Below are 17,999 nucleotides of genomic sequence, written 5' to 3' on the forward strand. Positions count from 1 at the left end.
TCCGTTTGGGACATCTTGAGTTTGTAGTGCCCGTGGGACATTTAGATGCAAATCTCCAGCAGGCACATGGCCAGGTAAGATAAGTTAAGGAGAGAAATTAGGGCTGGGGAGAAAGTGGAAAGTGAGAAGAGAAGGCCCAAGCCAGACCCTCAAGGGGCAGGCCCTCACACTTCTGGGGATTGAGAAGAAAATGGCAGGTGGCACACTGGCTATAGGAAGACCAGAAGAAAATAGCACCCCAGGAACAGAAGTAGGAGAGAGATATAAGAAGAGGCTATGGTTCAGTGAGTTAAAGAGGTTTGTGCCTGAGGAAATGCACCTGGATCTAGCAGTGAAGTGAATGATGACAACTTCTGAGTTCTCAAACTTCTGTCAAGTGGTGGGAAGAGAAGCCTGATTAAAACGAGTTAGGAAGTGAGTGAATGGGTGGCGGGGAAGTAGGAGCTTCAGGAGAACATTGCTCTTTCTAGGATCTCAGCAGTGAATGGGAGCAGAGAGAGGACTGAGGAGATAGCAGAATCAAGGGAAGGTTTGTTTTAAGCATGGGCAAGACTTAGACATCTTTGTAGGCAGCACAGAAGAAGCTAGTGGGAAGGAGGAGATTAAGGATGAGCATGAGGGTGAGAATGCTCACGAGGCACAAGCTCCCTGGAGACAGAATGGGGCGATGAGGAGGAGATGGGGCACTTCTTGGAAGCTGGAGGAAAAGAGGAGAGCACTGCCACACACAAGTAGTCCCATATAGCCCATCTGCTGGTTATATGTGTACTTATCAGCACAGGGAATTTCTCACCTTAATTTTGGCATTGTATGTATACAGAATCCTGTTCACAGATATTACTAAATATTTGTTTTTGATGCTTGTGACATAGGAAGAAATAAGAAAGTAGCACAAATCAGATTAGGTCTATTCCTAATTTATCCAAGGGGACCTGCCCCTATAATTCTGTAGCAGACATGGCCTCTGATTCATTATCCTTGTCTCTGTCTTGTGGATGAAAGTTAGGGAGAGAAAAGTTAAATGATTTGGGAAGGTCATGGCCTAAGGTCAGGAGAAACAGGGTTTGTTACTCATTGGCTTGAAACTGAGCAAAGCTGTTCTTCTAACCAAGTCTGGTCCGAAGAACCTAGACCCGCCAGCCTTGTTTAGACTAATGGGATGATTTATTTTCCTAAAGTATTGAGACTTTGGCTTTTAAAAGGCACATTTTACTTTTATAAGAGACTGTTGACATCAAGAAAGATGTTTAAATTTTTTATTGAAATCAATGTGTAGGTTGTTTCTACCTAATAGAATGTGATAGCAAATGATCATCACAGTGATGAAGTAATTGCCTTTTTTGGAATCAGGAAAGGCACCCAGGGGACAGAAACCAATTAAGGATGAAAGTTTCTTATGGCTACTGCATTCTCCAAAACCAACAAGCTTCTTCTCAGCAAGGAGACTAAAGGGGCATTCTGCAGGTGGCTGTTTTCTTTGAGAGGAGTTATTTTGAGGAAAGGTGAAAGTGAGGAACTGAGCATTTAGAAAAACATATTTTCACAGCAGGCTATCATGTTTTTTCTTTCTCTATTCCTTTGGTTTAGGTTTTTCATTTGTTACAGTCCTACTCAGACTCCAAACACAGAGCGAATTCAGACTTTCAGCAGGAGTTGACTGACATCACTGTTTGTATGAAAGCCAAGCTCTGGCTGGCCAAAAGGTATGTGAAAACCCCTGCCTGCCCAAGGAGTTATCAGAATTAGATATACATTGGAGGATTCCAGTGTTACAGTTGGGAGAAATCTTAAAACCATTGGTGGAAGTTTTACAAATACAAGTTGAGTGTTTATCTTCTTATTAAATGAGATAATATTTGTAAAGCACTTAGCATGGTACCTGGCACGTAGTAGGTGCTTAATAAATGCTTGTTCCTTTACCACTTCTCCTCCTTTTAAAACTTGGAGTTGTAATAATAAAAGCCATTACCTTGAACTTTTGGATGATCAGAGAGGTTTGTAATATGGATTTCTATCCATCATTCAGTCAGAAAACATATATTACAGTGGTACCCATGTGCCCAGCCCTGTGTTAGGTAATATCAGTCAATCAACAAGAATTTATTAAGCCCCTACTATTTGACTGGTACTGCTCTGGGAACTGAGAATACAGAGACAGAAGTGAAACAGTCCCAGCCCTCGAGGAGTTTATACTTCATTGGATAGGAGAATGGAAAAGGGCATGTGCAAATATGGGTATGTGCAAGATAAATATGAAATACCTGGTGGGAGGAGGAAATGGGGGACCAGAAAGGGATAAAAAGAAGAGAAAACCTCTCTTGTCCTCAGTACTTTCCTCGTGTGTAAAATGAGGGGATTGGACTTAGAAGATCTTTTATACTCTAAGATGCTCGGATCCTCTGTGGTTCCTCATCTTGGGGGACTTATGGTCTAGTTAGGGAGATAAGATGATATATAAAACAACCACATAGCAATGCAAATGTAAGTGCTAATTCTTATGTAACCTGGGGCTAGAATTGAAAAGGGGAGAAGTCACCAAAGACCAAAACTGTCAGGGGAGGGTTAGAGAAGAAAATGTGTCTTGAGTTGACTTTGAAATACTGGTTAGTTTTGGCTAGGTGTAGAAAAAGGAGGGCATCCCATAGAAGGAGGAATAAATAAGTTTTGCTTTGAGCCTCTCCTCTCCTCGCCTCTCTTCTCCTCTCCTGTCCTGTCCTCTCCTCTCCTTTCCCCTCCTCTCCCCGCCTCTCCTCTTCCCTCCTCTCTTTTCCTTTTATCTTCTTTCTTCCCTTTTCCTCTCCTTCTCCCCTTGTTGATTGACTCTAGAACCTAGCACATTTCCTTTGTAAAAAGAGAAGTAAAAATAACTAAAAGCAAAATAATAAGCAGAAAAAAAATTATTTTGATGCCGTAGGATCTCACTGTTGCAAAATATAGACTCCACATTATCGGCCCTGGAAGGTAATCTAATCCCTAACGTTTTGTTTTATGAGATGGGGAAACTGAGGAACAGAGCGAGGAAGTGGCTTGCCTGATTGCAGCCCTGGTCTACCTCCGTGCGTACATAATATACATGCATACACATCGCCTGCTGATCATGGTCAGGCTCACAGAACTATTACTAGAATAATCAAAGAATTTTATTATGCAGATTGTGCTTTTCTATATTTTAACAGCTCCAGGGCAGGAAGAGGGAGAACTTACAATTTAATTGGACTGAGATGGATCCAGAAAAGGACAGAGAGAGGGTCATGAAAGGTTCAGAGTAAAATACTGGTAGAATGGTTGAAAAAATGGCCCCAGGCCATCAGGCTTCCTCGGCTGGAGTTTCTAGGTCTCTTCTCCTAGTTCCCTTCACCTTCCCTGAATCCAGCTCCATCCAAAACAGTTTGAATTATCAGATGTTATCACAGAAATAAGAATCAGGAACATTATTAGCCTTTTGGGCAAGCCTAGCTAGCACAATTTAGTAAAATTCCATGCCCTGGACTGCTGTTAAATAATCATGCTCCCCACCCCTGGGTGATTGTTTGACACAGTTGCTGGATCACCTAAATCTGATTAAGTGAAGTCAAGCTGTTTGCTCAGGGTCACACAGCGAGTCTTCATTAAAGGCAGATTTCGAGAAAACAAATTGGCATTTCTTAGATCATGAAACCATATGCCTATACTTTTGTTCCTCAAATATCCATGTATCTATGATAAAAATGTATTTTTCACACATTATTAAACAGCAATTAGAATATGGTTGGATATTAGAGTTTAGCATCTCTGTATGTCATGAGGGGAGGGGGATGCCCCCATCCATCTATTATGGTCACATACAGTTTTTGAATCTCCCTTTCTCCTTCCTTAATGGCATATGACACCAGAATTTCCAGAGGAAGGTGCTGGTAACACCATTCAGGGATCTAAGCCCAAATGCCAACTTTTTTATTGGTAAAATAGCATTACATTTAAAGTCCTTAGGCAGGTCCTGATAGTAACCTGAGACTAAGCTCAACTGGGTACAATTCATGTAGGTTCTGAGCTGAATCTAACCACAGATTCTTCATCATTTATTCCTCTGATCTGGTGTAAGTTCTGGGTGAGCCTCAAAGCAACCTGGTCCTTAGCTCCCAACCCATGAAGACACTTGGGAATCCCCCCAAGTACCCAAGCCTCAAGTCTAAGTGACCTCTTCTCTCTGGCTGGTGAATTAATTCCAATTCCTTTTGTCTTCCTTATAGCCCCCATTCTGATTTGACAATCCTCTCTCTCTTTCTCTCTCTCTCAAATTCAGCAAGTATTTATTATTTTTCACAGTACCTGTCACACAGTAGGCACTTAATACATGTTTTTTTAATTGAAACGAAAGCTGGATTCACTTGCTTCCCCTATCACAAGGAACAAAAGTTGCTGACAGATTTCTAGTGGCACTGTTACCCTGCAGCATCTTTCCCAGTTTGTAGGTTGTCTTCAGATTTTTTAATCTCAGGTTTTGCCCCGTTCCTACTGCTATTAATTAGACATGTTCTTGGAATGTAAACTCATTTTAATACCAGCCTAGGTAAGATGTAATTAGCTTCACATACTTTAGTATATTCTAAAGCCAAATACCTGCTTCTCTGTACTCATGCTCTCTTCCATTAACTTGAATAACCTTATAGTGTCTATATAAGAAATTCCTGGATTGGGTTTAAGTGATAAAACCAAAGCCTACTGACTGTTCCTCCTCACAGTCAAAGAAGAGGTTGCTAATGGTGTGACTCCCTTCCCTGCCATCTCCCCTCGCCAGAGTGATGCTGGGAAGCCTGCCTTGTGGTCTCCTTTTCCACATGAAAATCTCTCCCTCCACCAAAGCCACAATCTCTGATGACAGTCCCTCACCAGCATGCATTTCCTGTCACAGACTCTAAAGAAGTTTGGTATAAATGAAATTGAACTGCAGAAGAGATTTTTTTTTTTAATGAATAGGGGCCTTATAATTTATACTTGAAAGAAAATGTGAGTGGGATAAATATGCCCATTTTTAAACTGCTCAAAGTTTTTCTGTATATTTTGAATATAGGTTTTGGAACATCATTAATGCAAAAATGTTAGTTTAAATTTTAACACAGCACGTTTTTCTTCCATAATTTATTTGATCATTAGCACCTAGACTGGGTTAGTTCATTTAGTCCAGTCAGTTTATTTAAAGGAAGACTAAAAGAAAGAGGTGGGAGGAAAAGGAAGGAGAAGTTTCTTTCATTTCTGAAGAAGGTTTAAAAAAAAATGTAAAAGTCACTGGCATACAAGTCCCTTTCTGAAATGTTGAACCTAAATATAAGGACACAAAAAATCAAGACTTTTGTCTTTTGTTTGTGTTTTGACTTTGCAAGATTAATAGGTATTTATACATGGTGATTAAGCAATAGTCATAGAGTTATAGGGGAATTTTTGATGATGAATGACCAGCTGGCAAAATGTACTGAGTAAATGGCTGTGCTGTTGAGCTTCCAGGCTGCTTTCCATTCCAAGATGTCCAAGTGCCTTATGAAAATCAGCTCATTAATCCTTCAGGCCCCTTCTTCCCCCTTTCTCCCCAGTTCACCCTCTCCCCACTGTGTGGAGGAAGAAGCAACAGGCATTTTACTATTAGGGGGAAATGGGGGAGGAGGGGAAGGGAAACAAGATGACCTGGCCATCCTGAGCCCAGTGAGCATGGGAGTCTGAGCTTCAGCCAGCAGAAAGGACCCTGCTCTGGGCTCCAGGCTTCAGGTGCGGCTGTCGCTCGGCTTTGCCACCATCAGCTCAGTCTGTCCTAGACTTAGCAGAGTCCCTGGCCAGGGGGCAGGATGCTTTTAGTGCTATCAAGGCAGGCCAAAAGGTGACAAGGCCCATTTCCCATGTTTGGCTCTTAGAATTGCTTTTATAGTGGGCTTTGCTATTTCAGAAATTATTTTGACTATCCTGGTTCCCCTAAAGTTTGTTTGCTTCTTGGGTTGCAATAAAAAAAAAAAGTCCACTTGTTTTGCAGTTTCTTAAAAAAAAAAAAATCTTACCAGAGTAAATGGACTCCTAGATGTCTACCGAGACTCTATGTTGATATGCTAATAATTTATGAAAGAAAAAAAAAAGACATGCTTGAGAAGCATTTAAGCCAACCTTTTGGGAGGGAGGGGAATTCAGAATAACGGTACTCAAAGATCATCTAGACCATGAACCCCACTGCCCACAAGGGGTCATCTAGCCTTTTTGGGAAGTCCTTCAGGGATGGGGCTCTCCTTTCTTCCTGAGGCAGTTCGTTATAATTTTGAATTAATTAGAAGTTTTTCTTTATATCAGGAATAAATTTACACCTTTGCAAGTTCCTTCCCTTGCTGTAGTAGCATTTCTGCTCTCAGGATCCAAGGAGGACGAAGCAAATAACCCCCTGTTCCACTTGATAATGGTTCAGATACTTGTAGAGTGCTAGTGATCAGACAGTCAACTAGCATTTATTATGCACTTACTGCTTCATGACAGTCACTGTGCTAAGTGCCAGGGATACAAAGAAGGGCAAAAAACAGTCCCTGTCCTCAAGGAGCTTACGGTCTAATGGGAAGGACAACATGCAAACAGCTATGCGTGTATGATATATACCAGATAATATCAAACATGACATATACCCAGTAAATTGGGGAAAATCTCAGAGGGAGGTCACTAGCATTAAGGAAGGGGCAGAGAAAGGCTTCCTGCGGGAGATGGGATGTTAGCTGAGACTTGAAGGAAGCCAGGGAAGCCAGGAGGTGGAAAGGAAAAGGGAGAGTATTTCAGACATGTGGGACAGCCAGGGAAAACACTTGGAGGCAGGAGATGGAGTGTTATATATGAGGAAAAGCAAAGGAGGCCAGTGTCCCTGGATTTCAGAGTATATGGGGAGGAGTGAGGTGTAAGAAGGCTACAGAGAGAGGAAAGGGACAGGCTAGGAAGGGTTTAGAAACCAAGCAGCACTTTCTGTTTGATCCTGGAGGTGACGGAGAGCCGCTGGAATGCATTGAGTGTGTGTGTGTGTGTGTGTATGTGTGTGAGGTGGGAGGTGAGGAGTGACAGCTAAGTCTAGAATAAGATTTTAAGAAGTGGAAGTAATGAAGGCATGCATTCCAGACATTGGGGTGGGTGTGGGGGGCAGGCGGAGGAAGAGACAGCCTGTGCAAAGGCAGTCATATGGAGTGTCACATGTGAGGAGCAGTAAGAAGGCAGGTTTGGCTGGGCAGTAGAGTGTAGAAAGGAGAGCATAAAAAGACTGGAAAGGTAGGTTAGAACCAGGTTAAATGCTAAATTAAAGAGTTTCTGTTTGATCCTAGAGGTTATAGGAAGCTACTGGAGTTTACTGAGTGGGAGAGTTACATGTGACCTTTTATATTTAGGTTGAATATACATTTGGAGTCTATTATGGTGCAGGATATAAGATACTGGTCCAAATAGAATTTTTGCCAAACTGTTTTCTGGTTTTCCCAACATTCTAGATAAATCAGAAGTCCTTGCTGTAGTAATTTGTATCATTATACATATGTACATATATATATATATGAGGCTATGTTCAGTTACTTTCTGGATATTGTTTATCTATGGTTTCATTTATTTCATTGATTAACTTTTCTGTTTTCTAATAATTATCAACTAGTTTTGAAGATTACTGATTTATAATATAGTTTGAGCACTTACAAATAAATACACCCCCCTTCATTCCTATTTTTTTCATTATTCCCCTTAAGATCATTGACCTTTTGCTCTTCTAAAACCTAGATGAATTTTGTTATTGTGTTGCTTAGTTCTGTAAAGTAACCCCTGGGTGATTTGATTGCTTTGGCACTAAATCTGTGTGCTAATTTAAGTAGCATTGTCATTTTTTATGTTTTGGCACAATCTAACCAGGAACAATGGCTCTTTCTCCTAAATTTATTCAGTCTTCCTTTATTTCTGAGGAGTGTTTTAGACTTGTATTCAGTTAAATCTTGAGTATGTCTTGAGAAGGCTAATTTCTAACCAAATATTTTAGGCATTTTGTAGTTATTTTGAATAAATTTGTTTTTCCATCTCTTCCTACTTGTTTTTAAGAGCTTATTATATAACTTTCTACCATATTAAAGTTACTATTTTAATAGATTTTTTGTGGGGTCTCTGGGCTTTTCTAAGTTAATTCTTATATCTTCTGTAAATAGGGATCATTTTGCTACCTCCTTTGTTTATGCTTATTTTCTCTTTTTTATTGATTATAATGCTATAGCTAGCATGTTTAGAACTCTGTCAAATAATGATAGTAAAAGTAAACATGTTTGTTTACCTGTTATCTTATTGGAAAGACTGTTTTTTCTCCTTTTAAATGTTTCTCCATTATAAATAATGCTGGCTCTTGATTTTAGATACTATTTATTATAATAAGTAAAGGTCTATTTATTTCTGTTCTTTCTTATGTTTTTAACATAAATGAGTGCTGTATTTTGTTGGAGGTTTTTTCTGACCTCTATACCTATCTTCCATCTCCACCAATTTTACATAATTGAGGACATTCCAAATAAAAGTATTATTAGTGATGTGCAACAATGAAGTTCTTTACCATTTCACACTTACCAGAAAGATTTACAGAACATAAGATTCTACTCTGTCTATTGTTTAGTACTTATGAAAAAAAAACCTATTTGACTTGGTAGAACAAAATACCACATTATTGGATCTTTTCAATTTATCTCCTATCTATACATCACAATTATTCAAGATTCCTTGAAATAAAAGACAGAAATAACTATTTTCTTATCCTAAACATTAGAGGAGCCATCAAACCATAAGACATATGTTTACTAAACGTGTTCATCACTGAAGTGGAGGAGATTCAGTGTACAGTCAAAGCTGAAGAAGAATTCTGTCTATATAATGAGGTTCTGTAGGTGCTCCTGTTTGTGGATGACATTGTGCTAGTTTTATCGAGTCCCAGAAGATGTCTGTAATCACTAAAAGGATATCTGTAATCACTAACCTGTCTATACACATAGAAAAGACCAGATGGATAAAGAATATTTATTGCTTAGTTTATAACATGAATTTGTGTGGACAATCCATATGCCTTGTTGTGATGGATGAATATGTACCTAGGATTGATGGTACATATGGATGATGAGTTGGGCCCAGTGTTAAACAGGATGCAAAGAGGCTGAATTGCCTTCAGGAAATTGCAAAGACCTTTTAATGACCTCAATGTTCCCATGGAAGCAGAAAATCCTATTTTTAATGTTAGCATTCTACCAGTGTATATATGTTTTTTAAGAAAATAAAAAAGCAAATTTGTAGATGTGTGTATATTTGTAAAAATTACATATATATTTTATAGAAATTTATTTCTTTGAAATGTATAGTAATATAATGAAATTAAGTGGAAGACATTAAATACAAAAGTCTCTGAAGAATTAAAAATTACTATCTTACAGAAGGCAATGGAGAGGTGCATTATATCAGTGATCAGGGTGTAATACATAATCATTAAGGAACTCCAAGGAAGAATAGAAGTAAAAGATGTCATCAAAAAATTGTATGATGGGAAGATAACATCAGCTGGTCATGTAACAGGGGTTAAAGATAATAAGTGGACAGCTAGAACATATCACTAATACTCCAGTGATATCAAGAAAAAGCAAAAACATCTAGTATATTGAGTGGACTCTCTAGGGCAAATTTATGGGAGTACATGAGCAAGATGGGCAGGTATGGATGTGCCTTGCATCATTGGAAGGAACTTCCAAATCAATGAGATCACAAGTCCATTTAAATATTTTAGAATTGATATAATCATGTTATTTTAAAATTATCATCTTCTACTTACAATTTTTCTCTGTTCCTGGTATAAATTCAACTTGATCATAGTGAATATTTTTTGCATATATTGTTGTATTGTCTTTGCTAATATTATATTCAGTATTTTTACATCAACATTCTTTTTTTACTTTTTCTCTCCCTGGTTTGAGTATTGGTACCATATCTGTCTTATGAAAGGAATTTGGTAAGATGCCTTCAAGTTCTATTTTTTAAAATCAATCTATCTAATAGAAAGGTTAAGTATTCTTTAAATGATTAATAGAATTCACTAGTAAATCCATCTGGGCCCAGCATTTTTTACTTGGGAGTTTATTTACAACTTGTTTGTTGTTCTTGTTGTCCAGTCATTTTAATTGTGTCTGAGTCTTTGTGACCCTGTTTGGGGTTTTCTTGGCAAAGATACTGGAGTGGTTTGCCTTTTCCTTCTCCAGCTCATCTTACAGATGAGGAAACTGAGGCAAACAGGGTTAAGTGACTTGCCCAGGGTCACACATCTAGTAAGTGTCTGAGGCCAGATTTGAACCTTGGTTTTCCTCCAGACCCGGGCACTGTATCCACTGCACCACCTAGCTACCCTATGACTTGTTTAGTTTCTTTTTTTGAGATCAAGCTGTTTAGAATCTCCTTCATGTTAGATTAATGTAGATATTTTTCAGTTTTGTAAGCTCTCTAACCATTTTATTCAAGTTTTAGGTTTTTTGACATATAATTGGGGTGCGACAGTTTCCTTTATCTCCTTCATTAGCTATGAACACCCCCTTGACTTCTATACCCTTTTCATTTCAGATTTTGGTATTCTAGTTCCCTCTTTCTCTTTCTCTCTCAGAAACAGGAGCACTCGGGAAATGAGCTAATGTTCATCTATCTTATTGGTATTTTTAAAAAGACAACAATTAAAGACAACTCTTTAGTGTTATTTAGCAGTATAATAGCTTTTTTATTTTTAACTTTATGTAGGGTTAGTACAAAGCTTGAAAAAGCTTTGGTGGCCAATTTACATATGAAAGACCAGGAATACCATTGGGTCAAACATAGAGAAGTACTCTGGGTTGAATTTTGTTACTGACCTAGCGTTATTTACCTGGCAGTTACAAAGCATATTTATCCCAGAGATAGGTCTAGGAGTCAGACTCACATAATCCTTTGGGATTTCTGTGGCAGAGTTAGTTCCCTAAAATGAACTGAGGCGAAAGGCTCTCCAGTTGGAAGAAACAGTGCGCCGCTCTAGCTGCCAGCTAGAGTGAGGTATTTGACACTCTTCTCTCAGTGACCAGAAAATATGGATTAAAAAAATAAATAAAATTAAGCCTGAGGGAAATAGTTAGCTGAAATTGGCCCAAATCTGTGGTCTGGAGACTTTGCCACATAGGATAACGGCCACCCTCTGAGAAAATGAGTCCCTTCTAGATAGACCATCCCTCAGAAAAAAAAAAAAAGCCAAGAAAAGGTGTTTCCCCCTCAACACATCCTAGGTTAATTCCTGGATATGTTGGGTTTTTGCCTTTAAAACCACCACAACAACAGAACCTTTTAAACTAAAATAGTAATGACAAAACCTAGTCATCTTTTTGGAGGCAATTTGTGTATTATTTAGGTTGGCTGTTTTCTTACATTATTTCTTGCGTTATATTGTTCAGGCTTTTTGACATGTTTTATACTTCTGGGCAACTTATAATCCTTAAAGTTTTCTCTAAGTATCCTTTTTCTTTTAATGTTATTACTTTTTGTTTTCCTTTTTCCATATCACTCTTTGTATTTGTTTTCTCAATCAATTGTTCTTTGTTTTATATGGTTAAGATTTGCCTAGGTAGATTCAGGTTTGTTTGTTTTTTTTAAATTCTGCCTGTTATTTCTGCTGTGAAGGCCATAAGTTCTGCTTTCTTGATTCTTAACTCTCTTAAGAGGAAGTTAAAAATTCACCCTGTTTTGGTTCCATGCTCTCTTGAATTCACAGGTTTCTATGCATTGTCAGGTATTGATTAATTTTTCTTTGTCTTGTAGTATTATTCATAGATTTCTGGACTCATTTAGAGACTTTGAAGGCCAAATTCCCTTCTATTATTATCTTTCCTGATAGTTTATTGGCTTGTACTCAGGATTTTTAACTGAACTTTCTTCCTCCTGAGATCTTTGATAGTTTCATACTTTTCCCCTTTATATTCCCTTGTCTCTCACTTTCTGACTCCTTCCCCTCTAATTACAGTTTTTCCAGGGGCTGGAGCTCAAAGCTCTCTCACCTAGAAGTTGCTTCCTCCTACATTTTTCACAGGCCTTAGTCTCTGCCTGAAGTAACTTCTAGGGAGTCAAAACCGGCCTCAACTAGATGTTAGTCCGCCATCCTTCAGGCCTGTTGGAGTCCTGCACTCATGTTGGCACCCTGTCTTTGTTTCCTCTGTTCTTCAGTTCTCTGACTAAGCCCAGTGCAGGCAGGCAGGACAGAATTGAGTCCATGGAATGACTTATACAATAGTAGTTGGTGGTGGACTGGGTGCCAAGTAAGAGCACTGGAGTTTAGAGATTAGCCCATTCTGTCATTAGTTCACCAGGTCATTACCTCATTAGGGTTTCTTGTGTCTTGGACTGTGATATGCCTGAAATTGCTTTCTCTCTTGTGCATAATTCCCATTTTGGAAAGGTTCAGGAGGATATGAGAAAATGTCTAGTCCTCAAGTTACCTAGTCATCTCTCAGGAAGAGAAAACACCCCAACTGCAGCAAGAAGCTAGAAGGGGAGAGAAACTCCACTACCTTATGCCCAATGGCACCAGATATCTCCTAAACATATCCCCTTCCATGGATATATCCTGGCCATTCAATTTCCCTATGTGAGTCCCTCCTCATATGTGACCTGACCACACACATTCTCTCTGTGTATTCCTCTCTATGTATGTTTGTGTGTGTGTGTGTGTTCTACTTCCAATGATAGTAACTCCATTTGTAGGAGAATGTGCAGCAGATTTATGAGAGAAATGTTTCGTTGCTATTTTTCTCATTATGGTGTTGCATTAAATGCCATTGCTTTGAACTAACTCCATCCTTTCACAAATAAAGCCAAATATTTTGGTTGGGACTTGTAAACCATCATTTTGAGTGGATACAGATCCACAGAGTACCTCGAACCTGGGGTAGCTTGTCTGGGGAATCACATGTGAGTTGGATGTGCCCAGGAACTACTTGGTTTATCTCTTTGATTTTCAGAATTATATTTTTTGTGTGTTTATTTGGAATTTTTAAATGTATTGATTTTCTAGGATTATTTTAATTGTATGCTCAATTCATTGGTCTCTTCTCTTATTGATGAGTTTAGAGATCATGTATTTCCTCCCAAGGACCACTTGGCTTTATCTGATTAAAATTTGTTATGTTTTCTCATTGTTCCTTTCTTTGAGAACAAATATTTCTTATTTGACTCACCTTTTCATTATAAAATAATTATTTAGTTTAGTATAAAATACTTGGATGTCTCCCTACTAAGATACCCACAAGAATTATATGGGAAGGAAGGAAACAAGCATTTATTAAGCTCAGACTGGGTGCCATGTATCATACTAAATGCACTACAACTTTATCTCATTGTAGTCTCACAACAACCATGGGAGGAAAGTGTTATTACACTTATTGTGCGGTTGAGGTAAGTGAGGAAGGCAGAGGTTAAGTGACTTGCCCAGGATTATACAGCTGGGAAGTTCTGTAAATACAACTACAACTGCTGTTTACAGAAATAAAGATACATCTAAATAATTAGAAAAGTATTAGTTGCTCATGAGTAGAGCAAATCTATATAATAAAAATAAATACTAAATTAACTTACTTATTCAATACCATGCCAAACTGCCAAAAGATTATTTTATAAAATTAGAAAAAAATAATAGAATTCATATAGAGACCAAAAAAGTCAAGAATCTCAAGAGAGATCATGAAAAGAAGTGGGAATGAAAGGGGCTTAGCAGCACCAGATCTCAAACTATACTACAAAGCAGTGATTCTCAAAGCAATTTGGTACTCGTTAAAAAAAGATAGATCAGTTGAACATAACATACAGAAGTAAATATATCTAATCCTTTAGTATTCTATAAACACAAAGGCCCCAGCTCCTGAGATAAGTAGCTGTGATAATGTCTCTGACTGATAAAAACAGATGGGAAAATTGACAGGATTCTGGAAGAAATTAGATTTAGATCAGTACTTACACCTTGTATCAAGGTAAGCTCCAAATGGATACATGATCTATATATAAAAGAACACATCAGCAATAAATTGTTGATCAGATCTGTGACTAAGAGAAAAATTCATGGCCCAACAAGGGATAGAGAAGATCATGAAAGATGATGGATAGTTTCAGTTGCATAGAATTTAAAAGTTTTTGTACAAAGAAATCCGGAAAAGCTAAGATTAAAAAGGAACAATTAATTGGGTAATATCTTTACAACAAGTTGCTCTGATAAAAATCTCATTTCCAAGATATGTAAGGAACAAATTCACATTGATAAGAATAAGAGTCATTCCCCAATTGATAAATGGTCTTAGAATATGAACAGGAGATTCTCAAGGAATGAAATATGGCTCTCTGTAGCCATATAAAAATATAATTAAAGAAATGCAAATTAGAGCAATTCTCAGTTTTGCCCACCAGGCCTTGTAACAGACCATTCTGCTTCCAGATCAGTTAACCACTGAGAAAGTCAAGTTCCCACCACACCTGTAAGGCTGAGGTAGGCTGGTGGGATTCTGGGGAAGGCCCAGTGTGAACCATCCTTCCTGGAGCGTTTGTAGAATTATCGAGCCTCCGGCTACCAGCCAGCTTTCCTTGGCACTCTGCTGCTGCTTTTCTCAGCTTGTACATTCATTTAGGATAGATGAGTTGGCTTCCTCCCCCTTAGAGAAATATCCCCCAACAGGAGTAGCTTGCAGTAGTGGTATGTAGTCATACCAATGTGGACTCACAGTTGGTGCTCTTGCAAGCTAACTACAAGATATTTAAAATTACGTCTGTAGACAGTGGGCTGGAAAAAGGAATTCTTTTTGTTCCATCAAATTCCCATGAAGCCAGGTTAGAAAGTGCCTGGATTTTTCCTCTGTATCTGAGCATGATAACCCTGGTGCTTAATAGAGCCAAGCTGGGTTGGGGGAAAGGAGTGGTGGTTTCCAAACCGTGAATTTGCTTATTTCCTGGCTACCTGGTGATTGCTGGAGCCCCACATGGCTCATGGTGCTTTCTTTTGGATTCCACTCATACTGGTTAGGCAACAACTGTGATTGCTATGGTGTTTGCAGCCGGATGCCTCATTGGCATCTGGCAAGTGTTTATCATCATGAATAATGCCAATCTGATATTCAGAAGAGAAAGACAGACTACTCGTAGGAATACAAAAACAGAATCCAAGGTTGCTAAGAAAGCAGCCTTGGAAATAGCATTTTTAAAAATCCCCACCCTCTTGGCTGGTTGCCTTAAGTTAATCCCTCAGCTACCATGAGTGTTTACTGTTGGTCCCCCCTCTTTCCCTCATTTACTCATCCGTTCTGTATGGGCTTTTCGGCCAGGGTCCTATGATATGGTTGTGTCAGAGAAAATAGGAGAAGGCTGAGAAGATGTCCTCGGGGGCACAGCTGTCAATGACTTTATGACACAGAGGCACATCAACTCTCCCTTGAAAGGCTTGCAATTCAGCCTTTTTTTCTTGGGGGTGGGGTGGGGATAGGGCATGTACATCTCAATCTCAGGGGAACACAGACAGGAAAATCCACCTAGGTCACTCACCTCTCTAGAGCTGCTCTATTTTGCCAAAACACAGTTTCTCTCATTTCCTCTCCCTCTTTCTATTACTGTGGCCACAGTATAAGGGCCATTTTAATAATAATGATAGCTAACATTTATACAGCACTTACTGTGCGCCAGGCACATGGTGCTAATTATTATCTCATTTGAACCTCACAGTAACCCTGGGTGAGGGGTTCTCTTTTCGCCTCTATTTTACAGGTGAGGAACCTGAGACAAACAGAGGTTACGTGAGTTGCCCAGAATTCCACAGCTAGTCGTTGTCTGAGGCCAGACTTGAATTCGGGTCTTCCTGACTCCAGACCCAGCAGTCTCTCTCCACTGCGCCACCTATCTACCTCTAAGAAACACCAGCCTGAGCTTTTCCTACTTTCACGTTGCCTATAGCAAGCCTAAACTCGAGGCAGAAATTGATACCCTCATTAGAACGATGGGTAGCAGCTGCCACAGCCTCCTACTTCTAAGGGTCAGCTTGCCCTGCCTCCCTGACTGTGGTCATACAGTTTGCCCCATTACCCATATTTCATCTTAATATTTATCCATTATCTGCCCCTTCTTCAAAGTCCTGGTCATCCCTCTACCAAAGAATTCAGCCTTCTGCCCAACACTTCCTCTACCCCTTCCTTGCCTAGACTATTTGTTTTGTGCATAGTAAACTTGGCCTACAGGGCCCTACCAGTACAAATGAGTGTGAATGATAGGGCTGGTCCTCCAGCTGCTGAGGTAAGAGCATGATGCCTTTCAGCAGGCCCTGGCCCTCTCCTGGGAGGGTGTCTGTGGCCAGTTCCAACTTTTATGCTTTGGGGTTTTGTCTGACTTTTTCAGCTGAGCACAGCAGTTATTTTCCAGCCGCAAGATTTATCAGCACAAGAGGTTACAATTCTTGAGCAGAAATTCTGGGCTTTGAAGATGTTTCCCTTTTCCTACTCTCCCCAAAACCCCCTTCTCAGTTATTCAGTCTTTTCTCTGAGTGTCCTACCCACAGAAGGGAGAAATCTCACTGAGTCTAGTTACAAAAAGGGAACTCAACCTTTTGCCTGTGGGCACAGGTGTCTCTTTTGTTTCTGTGCCACCAAAATGAATCTAGTCTAGTGGGATGTCAAAATATTCAGCTGCTCATGTTACATTTTAAGGCTATCATTTGTGGTCCCTTCCAGAGCTATAAGGGAAGTATGGAACAAGGATGGTTAGTTACATAGTAAGTTTCCAGGCATTGCTGGGTTTAGGTGGTTTGTTGTTTTTTTTTTAATTTGTTTGTTGTTTATTTTAAATAGCTTTCCCAGTTTCCTTCTTAAAAACAAAACAAAGCAAAAAAAAAGGGGAAAAAAAACATTTTTCACAACATCTGGACTTCACTTGGGAGAAGTTTGATCAGGAAGCTTTTGGGGGATTTTCCTGAAGCTCACATAGTCTTTAATGATAAGGTGAAAGATGCTGGTGTATTTCAGACCCAAGCTAGCTGACATCTGTTCTTTTTTGGCATCTTGAGAATGTTTGAGGTCATGGTATCTTCAGATTCAAACTTGTGTGTATATTATATATAGATATATACATATGTAATATTTATTATATGTGTAATACCTAGTTTAAACACTCAGGCACAAGCCAAGCTACCACTTTTTCCTCCAAATGGATGAAATAAGATATAAAATATTTTCTAACATAAACCATTCCTTTTAAAAACACAGCTTCAAGTGTTGAAGAAATAAGTTGCTTGAGAAGAAATGAAGTCAGAAGATATATGAAGTATTTCTTGTTGACATGCTGAGCTTGTGGAAAGTAGTCTGGGTAAAAGCATTCAGAAATAATCAATATATTAAGCCGAGCCTTTGAGAGAGTTGTCCAAGATCAAAGCTTCATAGGGGAGAAAAAAGTAAAAATAGTTTTTAGCTCAAGTATGTGACAAGAATTCAAATGGCAACCGTGGAAGCTTTTTGCATTTTAAATATAGAAAACTGGGGATGGTGATTAGTCCTGTGGAAGCCTCAGAAACATCTCCCTTGTTTTACTTGTTTTACTAGAGTATTGCTATTGGAAGTTAGCAGCTTCAGCAAACCATAAGGCAAAGGCCTTTTTTTAATACCCACAATTCAGTTCAATCCATTTTGGCAAATACGTGCAGCTACTGTGCTGGGTGCTAGGTATACAAAAGAAAATCTAGGAATCCCTGCCCTCAAGGAGCTCACTTTCTACCAAGGAAAGACAGCATATCTGTGGATAAGCCAGTACATAAGATATGCAAATAATATAACAGCATAGCATGCGTTGATAAACTGCTTGTGTGGCAACGGAAATGGACTTAGCATGGAAGAAACAAACAAACAAAAAAGAATGTTTGTTTCTTCAGAACTGGAAAATGAGTCAAATTGAAGTGCAAAGAGGGAGAACCAGGTCTACGTCTCACCTGTAGAGGA

The 17,999-nt window shown here is 39.0% G+C and overlaps 1 protein-coding gene across 1 annotated transcript in view; it reads left to right on the plus strand.

The window, feature by feature from the left end:
* Positions 1 to 17,999, plus strand: part of THADA (THADA armadillo repeat containing) — a 445,161-nt gene that overhangs the window by 306,258 nt on the left and 120,904 nt on the right. Inside the window, exon 30 of the mRNA XM_036750973.1 lies at positions 1,588 to 1,703. Coding sequence (XP_036606868.1) covers positions 1,588 to 1,703 — 116 coding nt within the window. The remainder of the gene's footprint in view (positions 1 to 1,587; positions 1,704 to 17,999) is intronic.

The sequence above is a fragment of the Trichosurus vulpecula genome, chromosome 3 (genome assembly GCF_011100635.1).
Source record: "Trichosurus vulpecula isolate mTriVul1 chromosome 3, mTriVul1.pri, whole genome shotgun sequence".
Lineage (NCBI taxonomy): Eukaryota > Metazoa > Chordata > Mammalia > Diprotodontia > Phalangeridae > Trichosurus > Trichosurus vulpecula.